At 47.0% G+C, this 19,193-nt stretch overlaps 1 protein-coding gene across 1 annotated transcript; it reads left to right on the top strand.

Moving 5' to 3' along the window:
• The first annotated feature begins 6,143 nt into the window (after positions 1–6,143).
• Positions 6,144–18,262, top strand: LOC125045565 (abhydrolase domain-containing protein 2-like). The gene is made up of 4 exons (XM_047642894.1): positions 6,144–6,148; positions 16,774–16,968; positions 17,354–17,508; positions 17,893–18,262. The coding sequence occupies exons 2-4, from the start codon at positions 16,829–16,831 to the stop codon at positions 18,036–18,038; spliced, it is 441 nt and encodes a 146-aa protein (XP_047498850.1). The 5' UTR covers positions 6,144–6,148; positions 16,774–16,828; the 3' UTR covers positions 18,039–18,262.
• Positions 18,263–19,193: the final 931 nt, after the last annotated feature.

A 19,193-nucleotide genomic window follows, 5' to 3' on the forward strand; every position in this document is an offset into this window, starting at 1 on the left:
ATTCTTCCAAGTTATATATAGTGTTCCTCTTGCATCGATCGGTATATATAGGCCTATCTCAGGAGACCGTTTAGATGTAAACTAGTAAAATATTCGCCGTTTATTCATTTCTTCACCGTTGCTTATGGAGGCAGTTGCTTAACGCGCTCAACCTCTTTCCCCGGGGTCCCACTGTAAACTTTCGATGTGGATTCATAATAAACGCCGAGGGGACCACCGTCATTCTTGGTCTTTGTTGCGAAGGAGAGGGAGAGGAGGATGGGGACTGGGATAGGGGAAGGGAGGAAATGAAGAGAGGGAGAGAGGGAGAGAGGGGGAGGAAGATGAGAATTGAGACTGGAATAATAAAAAGGATAGGGTGATGATGGGTGTTGGGGTTGTAGAAGGGGGAGGGGGGGGAGATGAGGAGAGAGACCGAGATAGGGTACAGGAGGAAAGAAGAAATAGAGTAAAGGGAGAGGAAGGGAATGGAGGGGGGGGGATGGAGGAGTGAAGGAAGGAGAGTAAGAGATAGAAAGGAACGGTGGGAGGGGAGAGAAGAAAATGAGCGAAAGAACTCAAAAGAAAAAGAGAGGTAGAGGATGAAAGAAAGGGAAAGAAAAATTTTAGATTAAAGAAAAGGTAGAAAGAGGAAAATGTATGTATAAGACCGCTAACTCATGATCCCTCCTCCTCACCTCACTCTCGGGCGCGGGCACCGCATGCAGCTGGTGATGTAACGCTTACCGAACTTACTCTTTCTGTGCCCCACTTCCCCCTTCCCCTCCCCTCGTTTCCCTCTTTTCTTCTCCCCTCCCCCCTCACTCCCCTTCTGTACCCAACTTCCTCCTTTTTCTCTTCCCCCTTCTCCCTCCCCCCTCCCCTCCTCCGTTTCTCTGTTTTCTTTCTCCTCTCCTCCTTTGTCTCTTCTGTACCCAACCTGCTCCCGAATCTCTTCCCCCTTCTCTCTCTCCTCTCCCCACCTCTCCCAAGTTCTTTCTACCGAACTTAAACTTCCTAACCCTCTTTTTCCCCCCCCCCCTCCCGTTCATTTTTTTTCCCTTCTCTCCAGTATCTAACTCCCCCCTTCCTCTCCCTTTCTATCTCTCCATCCCCTCCCCAACTTTCCTTCTCTCCCCCTTTTCTCCCCTCCATTCGCCCCCTCACCTCTTCCCCCTCTCCTCGGGGTCTTTTTCCCCCCCCCCCCACTTTTTTCGCCCCCTCCCCTCTCCCCCCACCTTTACCTCCCTCCCCTCCCCCTCCCCCCGTGCCCTTCGCTGTTGCTGCCCACGAACGCAAGGTCAAATCCCCCAACCCCGCCAGTGGGGGGGCACAACGGACGCTGGGAAATTTCAGCCTCGATGTCCCGGGGAGGCAGGGGAAAATGTGTCCAACATCAATGTGTTAAATAGATAAGAAAGAGATTGTGACGGAGGATGGTTGGATATAGGGTGTAACGAGAGATGGAGTATTTCGCGAAAAGATAGTTGTAAATGTTTGGTGCTAGTGGGGCCCCTTTAACCCTTTTTGTCAGTCCATTCCTATCTCTCTCTCCCCTCTACTCTTTTTTCCTCTCTCTCTCCTCTCTCTCTCTCATCCTTCCCCTCCATCCGTCTCTTTTCCCTCTCTCTCTCTTCATCCTCTCTCTCTCTCTCTCCTCTCTCTCCCCTCTCACTCACCCCTCTCCCCTCACTCCCTCTTCTCTCCCTCCCTCTCTTTCTCCCCTCTTCTCTCTCCCTTCTCTATTCCCCCTCACTCTCTCTCCCTCTCCACTCTCTCACATCTCCCCTTCTCCCTCTCCTCCTCTCTCTCTCTCTCTCCTCTCTCTTCTTTTCTCTTCTCTCTCCTCTCTCCTCCTCCACCCTCTCTCCTGCCCTCTCTCCTCTCCGCGCCCTCCCTCCCTCATCTTCCTTCCTCCCTCCCCCCCTCTCTCCCTCCCTCTCCCCCTTTCCCTGCTCCCTCCCCCCTCCCTCCTTCCCTCCCTCCCTCCCTCCCTCCCCCCCCCCTCCCTCCCCCCACTCTCCCTCTCTCCTCTCATCACCCTCCTCCTCGCCCTCTCCTCTCCCTCTCCCTCTCCCTCTCCCTCTCCCTCTCCCTCTCTCCCTCCCTCTCCCCTCCCTCCCTCCCTCTCTCTCCCCCCCCTCCCTCCCTCTCTCCCTCCCTCCCTCCCCCCCTCTCTCTCTCTCTCTCTCTCTCTTCCTCCTCTCTCTCGTCTCCTCCTCCTCTTCGTCTCTCTCCTCTCTCCCCCCCCCCCTCCCTCTCTCTATTTTATCTCTATCTCTCCCTCTCCTCCCTCTTCCTCCCTCCCCCCCCCCCCCCCCCACTCTCTCCCAACCTCTCTCTTTATCTTTTTTTCTCTCTTTCTCTCTCTATTTCCCCCTTCCCCCCTCCCTCTCTTCTCCGCCCTTCCTTCTCCCCTTTCCTCGATCACCTCTTCCCCTCTGTTCTCTCCTCCTCCTTCTCCACATTTCTCCTCCTCTCTCTGCCTTTTTCTCGCTGTTACGTCACTTTGGTATGGTTGCCGGGCGCTGTGTGTAGCACGTGTAGGGTAGAGGGTAGGGAGGGTAGTGGGGTTAGGGGGGTTAGGGAAGGGGGTAAGAGTCAGGAATGGGGGTCCTGAGCGGAAGGGTTGTTTGATATTCGTGTGTAATGAAGTTTGGGGATGTGTTATATAAGGATTAAAAGTTTGGCCTTTTCTCGCTTTTTTCGTGTGTTTTTTGTGTTTAAGCATCTTTTTGCCCTCTGCTGTTCTCTTTATTTTTTTTTTGGGTTGTCTCTCTCAAGGCTAGTGGCTTGTGGATATTTGTTTGCGTATTTTTAAAAATGCATGAAAATTTTTTTAGGGGATATTGGGTTTGGAATTCTTTAAAAACCCCTTTATAATTTTTATATGTGCAATGTCCCCCTGCACGGGCGGTTTTCAAGATTCGATGACCATGTTTCCTCTTTTATTTCGTGTACATATAATTTTCTTCCCCCCCCCCCTCTCTCTCTCTCTCTCTCTCTCTCGCGCGCGCGCGCGCGCGCACTTTTTCCCCTCATTTTAAATCTTTTGCGTTCTAGTTAATCTGTTTGTGATTTTGTTTTTGTTCTGCGTATGGAAATAATAAACCCCTTTTCCTTAAGGGAGAGAGGAACAATGCAAAAGACGTGGATCATTCTTTTCCTAGTGATGACACCGCTATTTCTAGAAGGAAGGTGTGCTTGGGGGGGGGGAGGTGTTTCCGGTCCGGCGGTAAGAGTAGGAGAGGGAGAGGGAGGGGGGGGAGGGGGGGAGGGAGTTAGAGAGAGAAAGAGAGAGGGGGGGAAAGGGAGGGAGGGGGGAAGGAAAGGGGGGAGGAGGAGGAGGGAGGGAGGGAAGGGGAGAGAGGGAGGAGGAGAGAGGGGTGGGATGAGAGAAGGGAGGGGGTGAGAGAGTGAGGGAGTGAGAGAGAGGAGTGGGGAGAGGGAGGGGGAGGGAGGAGGGAGGGGGGGAGAGAGGGAAGAGGGAAGAGAGAGAGGGGGAGAGAGAGGGGGAGGGGAAGAGGGAGGGAGAGAGGGAGGGGGAGAGAGGGAGGGGAGGGAGGGGGGGAGGGAGGGAGGGGGGGAAAGGGGGAGGGGGAGGGAGGGAGGAGGAGGGAGGAGGGAAAAGAGAGTGGGAGGGAAGGAGAAGAGGGAGAGAGGGAGAGAGGGAGAGAGGGAGAAGAGGAGGAGAAGAGAGAAGAGAGAGAGAGAAGAGAGAAGAGAAGAGAGGAGAGATGAGAGAGAGAAGAGAGAGAGAGGAAAATAGCAAAAAAAAAAACATATTCAAGAAAAAGGAAACAAAATGCAAACTTTATTTGAGTGTCTTTTTTAGAGGCCAAAGAATTTCCTTGGTTCATAAACATCCCACCCCGCAAAGGCCTAAACCCAAAAAATTAACCACACACACACTCACACCCAAAACTCACACTCACACCCTCACTTCACACCAACCCACAATTCCAAACACCCCACATCACCCCCCTCACCCCCCCAACAAAACCTCACCCCCAAAAATCACACCAACACACCCAACCACACCAAAAACAAAAAAACACACACAAACACACACACAACACAAAAATACACAACATACACAACACAACAAACACATACACACCCCTACACACAACACCAACAACACACACACACAAAACACAACACACACACCACACAACCACCACACACCACCACACAACCCCACACACACACTCTCACACACATTTCTCACACACCTCACTCACTCCACACTCCCCTCACCAACCACAACACACAACACACACACCACACACACACACACACACACACACCACACACACACACACAAACACCACATCCACTCACACAAAAAAACCCCCCAAAACCCCACTCACTCCACTCACCACCCCACTCACACTCATTTCATCAACACGCACACACCCCACAAAAACCCAAAACCACACACCACACCCCCAAACAAAACCCACACACACACACACACCACACACACCCCCATATATACAACACAAATAACACACATACACCACATAAAACCACATACCCCCACCATAAACAATAGAGAAGTAATGTGAGAGAGAGATGAAGAAAAAGTTTGAGAGAGGGAGAAGGAGAGAAAAGGAGAGAGAGAGAGGAGAGAAAGAAAGACACAGAAGAAAGAGCTATACAAAAAATAACAAAAAAAAAAGAGAAAAACCAACTTGAAAATTCCCATCATGGAAAAAAATCTTTCTTTTCCCCCTGAAACGGCATCTTTTTCTGTCACCCCCGGGCCCCCTTTCCCAGCAGACCCGCGCCGTGAGGAAACGATTTTTTTTTTTTTCCCCCCTCCTCCTTCTCTCTTCTTCTTCCCTTCTTTCTTTCTTTCTCCTCTCTTTTTTCTTTTCTTCTCTCTTTCTTTCTCTCTTTTCTCCTTTTCTTTCTTTTCTTCTTCTCCTTCTTTCTCTCTTTCTTCTCTCTCTCCTCTTCGTTCTCTCCTCCTTCTTCTTTCCTTCCCCTCTCTCTCTTCGTTCTCTCCCCTTCTCTCCCCTCCTCTTACTCTTTCTCTCTCTCTCTCTCCCCCCCTCCCTCTCTCTCTCTCTCTCTCTTTATTTTTTTCTCCTTTCTTAATTTCTCTCTCTTTCTTTTTCTTCTTTCCTTTTTCTCTCTTTCTTTCCTCTCTCTCTCTCCCTTCTCTCCCTCTCTTCCTCATCCCCTTTCCCCCTCTCCCTCTCCTCACTTCTCTCTCTCTTTCTTCCCTTTCTCTCTTCTCTCTTCTCTCTCTCTTTCTCTCTCTCCTCCCTTTCTCTCTCTCTTTCTCTCTCTCCTCTCTCTCTCTCTCATCTCTACTCTCTCCTCTCTCCTCCTCCTCTTCTCCTTTATTTTCTCTCTCTTATCTCCCCCCTCCCTCTCTCTCGACACGCACAAAACCCTTTGGAGCATGGCCCGACCTAACTCCTCTTTAAACCTTCTTTTTCATCTCCCCCTTGCCCCTCCCCCCCCTCCCCCCCTCCATTCCTTTCCTCCCTCCTCTTTCCCCACCCTCCCCGCCCTTTTCCTCCCTCCTTCCTCTCCCCCTCCCCCCCCCTTTTCCTCTGAATCTGCAGAGAAACACAGATAGAGCGTATTTTAAATAAAACAAAAAGGAAAAAACAAAATCCCCACGAAACACAGGGAATATCAAAGGGCCCTTTTTTCCCGGGATAGTGAGTAAGGGGATACCTAAAGTTTGAATATGAAACATGGCCGGCTGGCATTCACATGGGTTTTACCAAAATTCAATTTGTTTAGCATGAATCTTGCACAGATGTGAAAACAGTAAACACTAGACTATAAACAATAAAGCATAAATTCAGCACACCCCACACGCCAAATTTTCCGCCATTCAGAAAAAGAAATATGGGGTTTAAAAATTGAAACAACAAAATAAAGGGACATATCTTTTTATTCTATTTGATTAAATAGAAATTTTAAAAAGGAATTTTGCATATTAAAGAAAACGCATCAAAACGACATTTGGGGAAGGGCAGCCAAAATACCTAATGATGGAAAATAACTCGAAAACTTTTGTTTTTTTTGAAAAATAATTCTCCCTCTTTTATTTGCTTTCTTCTTTTCTTTCTCGGATATTTCATTCATAAAAGGAAGAAGGAAAAAGTTTTGTTAAAGAGAATGTAAAAGGCGATGCAGTAAAGTAATAAAAAAAACAAGCCAGTAACTTGCATCGTTAAGTTTACCAAAGTTCAGAGTCAAAGTACGAACTTAAAAGCAAAATGCATCGCATTTGTGGAAAATGGGGTTTGGGAATCATGGGGCGATATATGCTTGTGCTACGTGGCTGCTCTTGCAAGTAGATGTGCTTACGTTAATATCTTTTGAAACGCGTTTGTCTCAATGTATATTCAAAATTTTTTCGCGCCCCGCGCGCGCGGGTGGGGTGTGTGTGGTGTGTGTGTGTGTGTGGTGGCTTATGTGTTTGGGGTGTGGGTTTGCGTGTCGGTGTTTTGCCCGCGCCGTGTTATATCAGTTCATATGTGTGTTGTCACGTGAGACAATTCGAAGTCTATAGAAGGGAGACAGCAAACAGAAGGACGAGAAACAACAAAGTAGAGTTTCAAATGATGGCATTTTATTCCCCCAAGGTCACCAGCGCTCGACAGCCAAACCCTCCCTTGCTGTTTAGTCACCTTGACCATGTGTTGCTCATGGGAGGAGGAGGAGGGGGGGGGGTAAGAGAGGCAGGGAGAGAGGAAGAGGGGAAGAGAGAGAGGGAGAAGGAGAGAGAGAGATATGGAAAGTGAAAGAGGAGGAGGGGGGGGGGGTAGATAAAGCAGTAAGAGACCGAGACTACCGAGAGGAACCAGGAGACAGAAATTGAAGAACAAAGAGAAACAAAAGAAACAAAACAAGACGAATGAAAGTCACGAAAGAAGGGTGAAGGAATAGGGAGAGGAGAAAGATAAGGCCCCATCGTCTTTAATGTTTCGCCTCCCCCTCCCCCCTCCCCCCACCCCCACCCCCTCCCCCTCCCCCTCGGGTTTTACGCAATGGCGGGCAGTTTTTTAAAAACCCCCAAATTTTATTCGAATCGTTGTTGATATCGGGGTTTCGCTGCAGATTCGGTCAGTCAGTTGTACACATTCACAATCCCTTAGTCACTACCGCATTATCAACACCAGGCCATTATCAGCACTAACATTATTATCGTCCGTCCTCATCACCGTCATCACAACCACCGCTACCGACATCACATCATCACAATCACTCACATCTTCACCATCCACCGTCACCATTATCCACATCACGTTTTCCCCCGGGCCCTATCACCCCTTTTTTTTTTCACCGTCACCTCACTATCACTAACCGTTTTAAAATCAGCCATCACAAGTCAACCGCACACCATCACGTCATCATCAAAAAAAACCCTCATCAAACACCACCACCACCATCTCAACATCACCATCACATCACTACCACACACCACATCAACCTCTTACATCCACATTCACCCATCATCACCACCTCATCACACCCCATCACATCACCACCATCATCATCACCACCATCACACCTCACCATCCAAAAATCATCATATGCCGTCCACAGGGGATCAGAGTTTGGGGGCCCCGTCCCTTTTATAAATGAGAAAAGAAACAAAAAAAGAAGTGGGCCTTTTGGCGCCATGCAACCCGGGCCGGTGGACAGGAAAGGCGGAAATGGATGGTGATGAGTGGCGGGGGAAAAAAGGGGGGGAGGGAGGGCGGGGGGGGAAAGGGAAAAAGGGGGGAGGGGGAGTAGGGCAAAGGGGGGAGGGGGCAGGTGGAAGGGAGGGAGATAGGGGGCAAGGCGGGAGATGCAAACAAGAGGTAAAGAGAGACGGAGGGGCAGGAAAAAGAGAGGAGAGAGAGAGATACTCCTCTCCTCTCCCTCTCCCCCCTCTCCCACTCTCCTACTGTCTCCATCTCCGTCTCCTCTCTCTGTCCCCTCTCTTCTCTCTCTCCCTCTCTCTCGACTTCTCTCCTCCTCTCTCCTCTCTCTCTCATGTCTCCTCTTCTCTCTCTTCTCCTCCCCCTCTCTCTCTGTCTCCTCTACTCTCTACTCCTCTCTCTCCTCTCTCTCTCTCTCTCACTCCTCTCTCCTCTCTATCCCTCCCTCTCTCTCTCATCCTCTCTCACTCTCCTCTCTCACTCTCGCTCTCTCGCTCGCTCTTTCCTCTCTCCATCTACGCTCTTTCTCTCTCTCCTCGCTCTTTCTCCTCTCTCTCGCTCTTTCTCTCTCTCCTCCTCTTTCTCTCTCCTCTCTCTCTCTCTCTCTCACTCTCTCTCTCTCTCTCTCTCACTCTCCTCTCTCCCTCTCTCTCTCTCTCTCTCTCTCTCAGTCTCTCTCTTCACCCTTTCCCTCCCTCCCTCTCTTCCCTCCCTCCCTCCCTTCTCCCTTCTCTCCACTCTCTCTCTCTCTCTCCTCCTCTCTGTCCTCTCTCTCCCTCTCTCTCTCCTCTCTCTCTCTTTCTCCCCGTCTCCCTCCTCTCTCTCTCTCTCCTCCCCTCTCCCTCTCTTCCTCTCCTCTCTCTCCCTCTCTCCCTCCCTCCCTCCCTCACCTCCCTCTCCCTCCCATCCCTCCTCCCTCCCTCCCTTCACTCCTCTTCTCCTCCACTCGCTCCTCTTCTCTCTCTCTCTCCTCTCTCGCACTCTCCTCTCTCTCACTCCCTCTCTCTCTCTCCTCTCTCCTCTCTCTCCTCTCACTCTCTCTCCTCCCCTCTCTCTCTCTCCTCTCTCTCTCCCTCTCTCTCTCCCTCTCTCTCGTCCTCCTCTCCAGATAATGTGTCAGCCCCGCAGTCCTCTTAGTGCTGCACTGTTTCACTCTCTCGTCTCCTATCCTCCTTCCTTCTTCCTTCCTGTCCTTCCTATTCCTACCCCCCCCTCTCTCTCTCCTCTCTCTCTCCACTCTCTCTCCTCTCTCTCTCTCTCTCTCTCCTTCTGCTCCTCTCTCTCTCTCTCTCTCTCCACTCTCTCTCAGTACTCCTTCCTACCGTCCTTCTCCCTTCCTTCCTAACCCCCCCCCTCTCTCTCCATCTCCTCTCTCTCTCGTCCTTCTCCTCTCACTCTCCTCTCTCTCCTCTCTCCTCTCGTCGTCTCTCTCTCTCTCCTCTCCTCTCCTCATCTTCCCTCTCCTCTCTCTCTCTCATCTCCTCTCATCTCTGTCTTCTCCTCTCTCTCTTGATCGTCCCACTCTCTCTGTCTGCTCTCCTCTCTCCTCTGTCTCTCTCTCCTCTCGTCTCAGCTCTCACTCCTCTCTCTCTGTCCTGTCTCTCTCTCTCTCTGTCTGTCTCCATCTCTCCTCTGCTGTCTCCTCTCTCTCGTCCTGTCTCCTCTCTCTCCTGTCTGTCTCCTCTCTCTCTGTCTGTCTCCCTTCTCTCTGTCTCTCTCCTCCTCTCGTCCTCCTCCTCTCTCTCTCTGTCTCCTCTCTCTCTCTGTCTCCTCTCTCACTCTGTCTCCTCTCTCTCTCTGTCTCCTCTCTCTCTTCTCTCTCTCTCTTCTCTCTCTCCCTCCTCTCTCCTCCTCTCTTCTCTCTCTCTTCCTCTTCTCTTCTCTCTCTCTCTCTTATCTCCTCTCATCTCTCTCTCCTCTCTTCTCTCTCTCTCTCTCGATCTCTCTCTTCCTCCCATCTCACTCTTCTCTCTCTCTCTCTCTCTCTCTCTCTCTCTCCACTCTCTCCTCTCTCTCTTCTCCTCGTCTCTCTCTCCTCTCTCTCTCTCTCCCTCCCTCCCTCCCTCCCTCCTCTCTCACTCTCACTCCTCTCTCTCTCTCTCTCTCTCACTCTTCTCACCTCCTCTCTCTCTCTCTCTCTCTCTCTACTCATCTCCTCTCTTCTCTCTCCCCTCTCTCCCCCCTCTCCTCTCTCTCTCCTCTCTCTCTCACTCTCTCTCTCCTCCTCTCTCCCTCCTCCTCTCCTCTCTATCTCTCTCTCTCTCACTCTCTCCCTCCTCTCTCTCCCCTCTCCTCTCCTCTCTCCTCTCTCTCCTCCTCTCTCTCCACTCTCTCTCTCCCTCTCTCCTCCCCTCTCTCTCTCTCTCTCTCACCGCTCCACCTCTCTCTCCCTCTTCTCATCTCTCTCTCTCTCTCTCATCTCTCTCTCTCTCTCTCTCCTCTCTCTCTTCTCACTCTCTCCCTCACTCTCCTCCTTCATCTCTATTCCCTCCCCCCCCCCCCTCCCTTCTCTCCTCTCTCCCTCCCTTCTCTCCTCTCTCTCCTCTCTCTCTCCTTCTCACCCTCTCTTTTCCTCTCTCGGGGTCACTCTCCCCTCTCTCTCTCTCTCTCTCCTCATCCCTCTCTCACTCTCCACCCTCCCCCCTCACCCTCCCTCTCCCTCTCTCCCCCTCCTCTCTCCTCTCTCTCTCCTCTCCTCTCTCCTCTCTTCTCTCCTCTCTCTCTCTCTCCTCTCCTCACCTCCCCCCCCCCCTCTCACCTCTCTCCCTCTCTCTCTCATCTTCTCCCTCTCATCCTTCTCTCTCTCTTTCCCTCTCTCCCTCTTCCCTTTTCTTCTTTCTCTTCTCTCCTCTCTCTCTCCTCTCCTCTCCCTCTCTCTCTCCTCTCTCTCTCTCTCTCTCTCCTCTCATCTCTCTTCTCCTTCCCCCTCTCTCTCCCCTCATCTCCCTCCCGGTCACTCTCTCTCTCTCTCTCCTCTCTCTCTCCTCTCTCCTCCTCTCCTCTCTCTCTCCCCTCTCTCTCCTCTCCTCTCCTCTCTCTCTCCTCTCTCTTTCCTCCTCTCTCCTCTCCCTTTTTTTTCCCTCTCTCCCCTTTCTCTCTCCTCTCTCCCTCTTTCTTTTTCCCCTTTTCTTTCTCTCTCGTTCTCTTTCAAAAATTTTTTTTTTTCTCCTTCTTCCTCCCTCCTTTACCTCTGTTCATCCCCCCCTCTTCTCACTTTTTTTCTCCCTCCCCTCTTTCTCCCTTTTTTCTCCTTCATCTTCTCCCTCTTTGTCATACTCTTTCCAACCCTCAACTCCACATTCTCCCCTCACCTTGTCTCGCCTCATACTACCCCTTCTCCTTCCCCTTCCCTTTCTCTCCCCCTCCCCCTCCCTTCCTCCACCCCTCCCCCCTCCCTTTTCCCCCAAACCCCTCCCCCCCCCCTTTCCCCTCCACCCTTCCCCCCCCCCCTTTCCCCTTCCTACTCTCCTTCCCCTCCCTTCCTCCCCCCCTTTCCCCCCCCCTCCCTTCCTCCACCCCTTCCCCCTCCCTTCCTCCACCCCTTCCCTCCTTTCCTCCTCTCCCTCTTGCCTCCTTTGTCCTCGTCTCCATAAACGAGCAGCCAAACCTGACCCGCAGCGTCAGCCAGCAACCAAGCAACCAACCAGACTAACCAAGACCGAACGAGGCAGAGAACGAATCACCGAGAAAGCGGGCGAGAGAACGGACAAACCCTGTAGAGAACGAACGTGCATGCGAGCAACGAAGAGAGCAAACCAAGAGAACAAGTGAGCCAGCGAAAGAACGAGCGAGCGAGCGAGCACGTTGCATGGCGTTGGCACTTCTTCTGCCCCCCCCCCCCTTCTCCAAAGCGACCCCTCTGACCTTGAGCCCTAGAGAGGTAAAGGGAGGGGATGCAACACAGCACGAGCCTAGTCATCGATCCCGGGTCGGCCTGATGGGTCACGGAAAGGAGCGAAAGAGGGAGAGAGTGGTAGGGGGAGAGGGAAAGGGGAAAGGGGGAAGGAAAGGGGGAGGGAGAGGGAAAAAAAAGAGAGAGAGGGTAAAGGAAGAGAGAGGGGATGGGGGAAGGAAAAAAAAGGGAGAGGAAAAAGAGAGATAAAGAGAGAGAGAGAAAGAGAAAGACGGAGAGAGAGAGAGAAAGACGGGGAGAGAGGATATCTCTCCAATCAGCCTACAAACACGGACTGTTGTTTTTCTCCCCCCCCCCCCCCGTTTTTTTTATCTTCAGTACCCCCTTCTCCTTGATCTCAATCGCCCCTCATACAATTTCAGTGCTTTCTTTCTTAGGAAACCCTAAAAAAAAAAAAGACAGAGGGGTCTTTGATGCCCGAATCAAAAGGGGACATCACTCATGAACTTTATGACAAGGTTTTATAAGGGATGAAGAGGCAGAGGGGGTGTTTGTCACAGACAATGGGGAAAAGGGGAATCGAGACAGAGGGTGGGAGAAACGTGAGAAAATGAGAGATAGAGAGTGAGACGGAGAGGAAGACAGGGTAGGAGAGAGAGAGAGAGAGAGGAAAGAGAGAGAGAGGAGAAGAGAGGAGAGGGGAGAGAAGAGAGAGAGAGAGAGGGGAGAAAAAGGGAAGAGAACAGAGAGTAAGGGAAGAGAGAGAGAAAGAGGAGGGAAGAGAGAAAGAAGAGAGTGAGGGGGGGAAAGAGAGAGAGAGAGTGGGGGGAAAGAGAGAGAGAGAGTGAGGGGAAAGAGAGGAAGAGAGTGAGGGGGAAGAGAAAGAGAGAGAGAGTGAGGAAAAAGAGAGAGAGAGAGAGGGAAGAGAGAGAGAGAAGAGAGAGAGAAAAGAGAAGAGAGAAGAGAGAGAGAGAAAAGAGTGAGGGGGAAAAAAAGAGAGTTAGGGAAAAGAGAGAGAGTGAGTGAGGAAAGAGAAGAGAGAGAGAGAGAAAGTGACCCGGGAAAGAGAGAGAGAGAGGGGGGAAAGGAAGAGAGAGTGAAGGAAGAGAGAGAGAGTTTAGGGGAAGAGAGAGATAAGAGTGGGGGAAGAGAGGAGAGAGAGGAGGGAAGAAAAAGAGAGTTCGGTAAAGAGAGGGAAAAGTGACAGAAAGAGAGAGAAGAGTGAGGGTGAAGAGAGATGAGAGAGAGAGGGAAAGAGAGAGAGAGTGAGGGAAAGAGGGAAAGAGAGAAAGTGAGGAAAGATAGAAAAAGAGTAGAGTGAGAGAGAGTGAGGGAAAGAGAGGAGAGTGAGGGAAATAGAGAGAGTGAGGGGAAGAAGAGATCTCGCGCGATGCTTGTCCGCTCTGCACGCGCGCTCGGCTAAAGTTTTCCTCTCTCTCTCTCATTCTCTCGGTGTTTTCTAGTGTCTAGCCAGCGCGCTCGAGCGTGTCCCTCTCGCACTCGCTCTTCTATCTTTTGCCTCTCTCTCTATCTCGTCTCTATCTTTCCCTCTCAGCGCTCTCTCTCGGTTCCGTCTCTTTCCCTCTCTTCTATCTCGATCTCTCACTCCATCATTCCCTCTCTCTCTAACGTATCGTGTTCCTCTCTCGTCTCTATCTGTCCCCTATCGCTCTCTCGCTCTCTCTATCTTTCCCTCGTCTGCGCTAACGTTTCCCTCTTGTCCCGCTCTCTTCTCCTTCTCTCTTCTCTCTCTCTGAGCTATCGTTCCCTCTCCTCTCTATCCTATCCTTTCCCTCTCTCTACCACCTTTTCCCCTCTCTCTCTCTGCTCTCTCCCTCTCTAGTCTCTCTCTATCTTCCTCTCTCGCTTCTCTCGTGCTATCTGTCCCTCGCGCTCCCTCTATATCTTTCCCTCTCTCTCCCTCTATATCTTTCCCTCTCTCTCCCTCTATATGTCGGTCCCTCTCGCGTCTGTCCTATTTGTCCTCTCTCTCTCTTCATATATCTTTCCCTCGTCTTTCTCCACTCTTCATAGATGCTTGCCCTCTCGCTCTCTCTCGGATCGTTGTGCCCTCTCTCTCTCTCCTCTCGCTCTTCGCTCGCTCTCTCTCTCTTCTCTCTCTCGCCTCTCTCTCTCTCGGCTCTCTCGAGTATCTTTCCCGAGCTCTCTCACTCTCTATCTGTTCCCTCTCTCTCTGCTCTCTCTATCTTTCCCCCGATCTGCAACTATATCATTCCCTCTCTCTCTCGTCTCTATCCTTCCCTCTGCTCTCTCGCGTCTCTCTCTTCTATCGTTCCCTCTCTCTCTACTCTCTCTCTTTTTCTTTCTCTCTCTTCTCTCTCTCTGCGCTCTCTCGCTCTCTCTCTGCTCTGATCCCTCTTCGTCTCTCTCTCTCTCTCGCTCTCCTCTCTCTCTATCAGTCCCCTCTCGAACTCTCTCTTTGCTCTCTCTTCTCCTCTTCTCTTTCTCTCTTCTCTATCTAGTCTATCTATGCTATCTATTTCCCTCTCTCTTTCGCTCTAGCTAGTCTCATCTCTTCCTACTTCTGCTCTTCTCAGCTGCCCCCCTCTCTCTAACTCTCTCATCTAGTCATCTCTCTTAGACTCTACACTTCTTTCTGACTTCTGCTTCTGTCCCATTTTTTTTTATTACTTTACTTTCTCTGCTTTACTCTCGCTTCTCTCTGCTTCACTAACTTTCGCCTCTCTATCCGTTGTAGGAATCATCCACAATATTACTTGTATGATCTCTAGTCGTTCTCTCTCTCCACTTTGTTGTTTTTCAACTTTGTTTTTTTTTTATTTTTTGATTTTTTTTTTTTTTTTTTTTTTTTTTATTTTTTATTTTTGGCTAGTTTTTCGCTGTTTTTTTTTATTTGATTATGTGTTTTCCTATTTTATTCCTCGTTTTTTTTACGATTAATTTTGTGTTTAGTTTTTTTTTTTTTTTTTTTCATTAGTTTTCCGTAAGTTCGTGTGTTTAATTTTTTTTGAGGCCTTGTCTTCGTTATCTCGTGTTCTATTTTCTCGTTGCAACCCACACCCAACCCACTACAAAACCAAGCAACAAACCACTATCAATATCTTGTTTCACCTGCCCTGGACTGTTCCAAGTGATAAAATGTTCATCATATCATCATCATACAACTGAACACCGCAGACTATAATGACTTACCGACAGCCCTCACTGACATGGCCAGAGATGTGCTGCCCGACGCGTACGATGTCTGTCCACAGTGACTATTGGAAGTTAAGAAACCAACCGGGCCAACCGCAGAATAATATGTGATGACGTTGAAAGGACCTTGGCCTAATGAGGTTGACCTTTGAGTGAGTAGACTGAGGAGTGAAACAGCGATGTGTGAGTGAGTGTTGTGAGATGGATCGATAGATAGTGAGTAGAGTTTTCTTGTGTGTTTGGGTGCGCGTTTGTGTTGTGTTGCGCGAGTGTGTGTAGCGCACGCGCTCACCACAGAAAGTGATGTGCCTGGAGAATTACAAGAAAGCGTATATACGTTTAACCATTAAAAAAGAGACACTGTGTGCTAACTGGGAGATAAATAATATAAACCCTTATCCAAGGTGAACTAATCACGAGTCGTTGTATTACAACAAACCAAATATAATTTTAAATCATAAGCTTGATCCCATTTAATTGAGTAGAGGTTTGAAAACACCAGCGTGCTCCACACATGATTAACCCCGATGAACCGTGTACACGTAGTAGACGTGACCTATAGTCAAAACTCAAATGTAGACAATACTGTCTAACACCCTCCACTGACCTAATACCGTAAAGCATTAAATACTGCACAGTCACCTATCAATAAAGAGCCTTCTCTCGTGAATTACTAATCATCAAGGCAACCTCCTCCAACCCAATCCGCGCGCCAAGACCGAATCGGCTATTAGACCATTCCTATGTCAGACCCGCATTGGAGCGCACAGACCAGACCTCACGGCGGAGACTACAAGCTTTCTCTACTAGCTAACAACCGCAGCAAAGGAGCTTAAACCACCTGTTAGATCTAACCTCCACGTCACGACACAATGACCCGGATAGTAATTCGTTATGGTAGGAGATGTGATGATCGTGTGAATTTAAGGTACGGTACCCCCCTCAATGTCACAGATTTAGCACCAACAATCCACTGCACCCCTTGCTTCTGCAATGAATCACAGCACAAAAACCTAACAAAACTAGAACTCAACCTAGCTCCCAACCACCACAATAACAACCTCCATACCAAAAACAAATAACAACCTAACCTACCAAAAAAAAACCAATAAAAAAAAAGAAAAAAATAACTAATCATCATCTAACCATCACAACCAACAACCCGTGAACCCGCAACACCAAAATAACAACCCCCAAACCTCCAACAAAAATACACTCAATCATCTACAAATAACAACAACATCGTTCTACATCAACTTCTATCAACAACATCTACAACTATTTAAAGCATTCTGAAATGGAACTTACAATGCAAGTCCCTCTTTGGGCAGGCCAGATTTGCCCAATTTCCACCTGGAATGCTGATAAAGAAACCTTTTAAGTCCCCCTGAAAACCAAGCCCCTTGTTGTGGGTTTTCAGAAAGGGGGGAAAAAAATTGCAAAAATTACCTAGGGGACCAGGTAGGCCAAGCCAGAAAAAATTGAAGGAGCCTTCCATCAGCCAGGGAAAAAGACCCGTAAAGATAATTTTGCAGAATGTTCTTTTCTATCATCTTTACTTTTCTTTTTTTTTTTTCTTTTTTTTTTTTTGATGTTTGAACTCTGAGATTTATGTATGTATGTATTTTTTTTGTATTTTTTTATGCTGTTTGTGTGTGTTTGTGATTTTATAAACATTATGGACAGTAGATTTGAAATAAATTATTGTTATGGAAAATATCTTTTACCCATATTCTTTTAATTCTAAAAACACAGTTTTCAAATTTGGAAGTAGTGACATCTTCATATGGTATGGTTTAACATTATCCTATAGTACTTACAGTGTTATGGTGTTTGTAGAAATATAAACATTTGAAACATTTTTTTGGAATTGCCATGGATGTCAGAATTTGACATCTTTGAAGAAATATAAGTGAATTAATACAGAATGCCTATACAGTTTTTTTGTTTTGTTTCATTTTGGTCTCATATATATTTTTTGTTTTTGTTTTTGTTTTTCAGACTTATGTTTAAAGCATTTGTATCCATTGAACTCAGTTCCCCACTTTTTAATAAATGCAATTTTACCGTCTATGCAAACAGGAGTCTAAAGTACCTCCTTGAGTGGCACAACCTAGCCCGCATCTACCTGTTCTCCATGACTGAGAACATGCGCTCCGTTATCATACGCCACAAGGAGGCCCTCTTCACTGAAGAGGTTAAGCGGAAATGTAACATTGAGGAGCGGCGAGTCCTTTCAGCCGCCACCTTACCAGAGCTTGATGAAGTATACACCAGGTTAGTCATAAGGGACTCACTAGATATTATTGGTTTTACTTAATATTTTTATTAATAATTTTTTTAAAGAAATTGAACAGGGAATTTGCTGTGGATAAAAGAAGTTCTACAGGAGGTGTGACTGTAGGATGATGAAAATGAAAATTAATGCTTAGTTCCACGTGTTGCTGACAGTGGTTCAAGATGAAAGGAATATCTTCTTACAATGATGTATTTCATAACTTGTTACCTTTATTAACAGAGCTTGTTATGTATTCCATGACTTTAAATTTTCCCGTTTTCTAGTTTTCTTTTGAGATTTTGAGTTCATAATCAGTCCCTCTCATGTACCCATTATATAATCAGTATATAGATAACTCTTAACAAGTGATCCATTCTTCAACAGGCGCATCTTTGGGTTCAGGAGTGTGGAGGAGCTGTACCGCAACGACAGCTCAGCCAGCTACATGCACAACATCCACATTCCAATTGTGTTTATTAATGCTCGTGATGATCCCTTGGTCCACCCTGACCTGTTAGGCATACCAGAGGCATTTGTCAGTAAGTAATGATAATTAATCTGTTTTTAGTTCTTGTTGCCATAATCTTTGTTTTTCTCTTTCTCTTTTTCATAGCAAAATATAAATTCAGATGGACTGCTAACTTTTTCTTTCTTTTCTTTATAACGAATGTGATAATATATATAGTTTTAGATTTTACCTCTGTCCATTCCCTTATTAGATGTAAACACGTAAAGATACATGTACTATAGCTTTGAGGAAAAAAAGTTTGCTTAGTAAGTTAGGCACAAATTACAAATAGAAAATAATTAGTAAAAACAGAGATACTATTGTGTGTATATATATATATATATATATATATGTATATATTAATGGTCCTTTCCTTTACTAATAACTACTGTTTTCTTCCCCACCTTCATCACAGAGACTCATAGTAACTCACTCTACATAGAAACAGACCATGGCGGGCACCTGGGTTACTATGATGGCGGATATGTTATGCCCCAAGCAGTCACATGGCTTGACAGAACAGTTGTATCCCTTGTCACAGCGCTGGCAAACAACCAGTAAGGTTGCAAGTGGTAGTATATTTTTGAAAGTGTTCTAGAACCTTCATGAAGAAGGACAGTTCCACAAATTTATATGTGTGCATGTATGTGTGTAGAAGCCATGCAGGTCAATATATATATACACATGAATCTGTTTGCATACACACAATATATTATGTATTGCTCTCTATCATGTGTCTCCCAGATGATATAAACTATGGATTAGATTAAAAATAATAGAAGACAGATGAAGGTGTGATTAAGCATATAATTTGTAATGAATAGTTCTTAGTCCAGCTACCTAGTGAAAAGATATTGTTATAAATGTTTGGGACAGTGTGCGCAAATATTTGATATAAATGTGATATTGTAGCACAATTTCTGCTCAACTTTGGACAATAATAAGATATAGATAGGATACTAAGATAGATTTTATATAATTTTATTTACTTTAGTCATATAAAAAAAAAACTTTTTATGAACACATGAAATTTGTTTTTTATTTAAAGAAAGTAATTTATGAACACATGAAATTTGTTTTTTATTTAAAGAAAGTAATTTATGCACAAGAAATTTGGATTACAATAATTTATAAAGATGAATGAATATGTAATGGACAGAGAAAATATTAATTTATCTCAAAATAGCCTATACTGCATTTACTCTGTCTTAATCAAAAGAAGGATGGCAAACAATAGAAATAATCTTGAAAATGTTTCTACACAGTTGTAGTAATGAAACATTCTGAAAACAGTATCTGTGCCATTTAATGTTTCTTAAATCATGGGAGACATTTTCTCTCTTTTTTTCTGGTTACCTTCAGTTTCATTTACTTTTCCATTATCATGATATTGAGAAAAAAATTGTTTTGTTTCAGAATTCTTAGTTTGATTTATATTAAAGAAATTTCACTCACACATGCACATGCACACGTACATATACATAAATACCCACACACACACACACTCACTAAAATAAGCACACACACTCACACTCACATATCCTCATCCTAATCCTCAATCACACTCACTCTCATTTTCACTCTAACGGACTCACACTCATTCACTCAAACTCACACTCAATCATGCACTCACTCACTCAGTCATTCATTCATTTTTTCTCTCTCTCTCTCTCTCTCTCTCTCTCTCTCTCTCTCTCTCTCTCTCTCTCTCTCTCT

Source organism: Penaeus chinensis, chromosome 37 (assembly GCF_019202785.1).
Source record: "Penaeus chinensis breed Huanghai No. 1 chromosome 37, ASM1920278v2, whole genome shotgun sequence".
NCBI lineage: Eukaryota > Metazoa > Arthropoda > Malacostraca > Decapoda > Penaeidae > Penaeus > Penaeus chinensis.

Bases quoted from the DNA above. Each gene is read 5' to 3' on its own strand.
- LOC125045565 (XM_047642894.1), top strand. From the start codon at position 16,829: ATGACTGAGAACATGCGCTCCGTTATCATACGCCACAAGGAGGCCCTC. The intron at 16,969-17,353 runs GTTAGTCATAAG...ATTCTTCAACAG, and splicing joins CTTGATGAAGTATACACCAG to GCGCATCTTTGGGTTCAGGA. The intron at 17,509-17,892 runs GTAAGTAATGAT...CCTTCATCACAG, and splicing joins CATACCAGAGGCATTTGTCA to AGACTCATAGTAACTCACTC.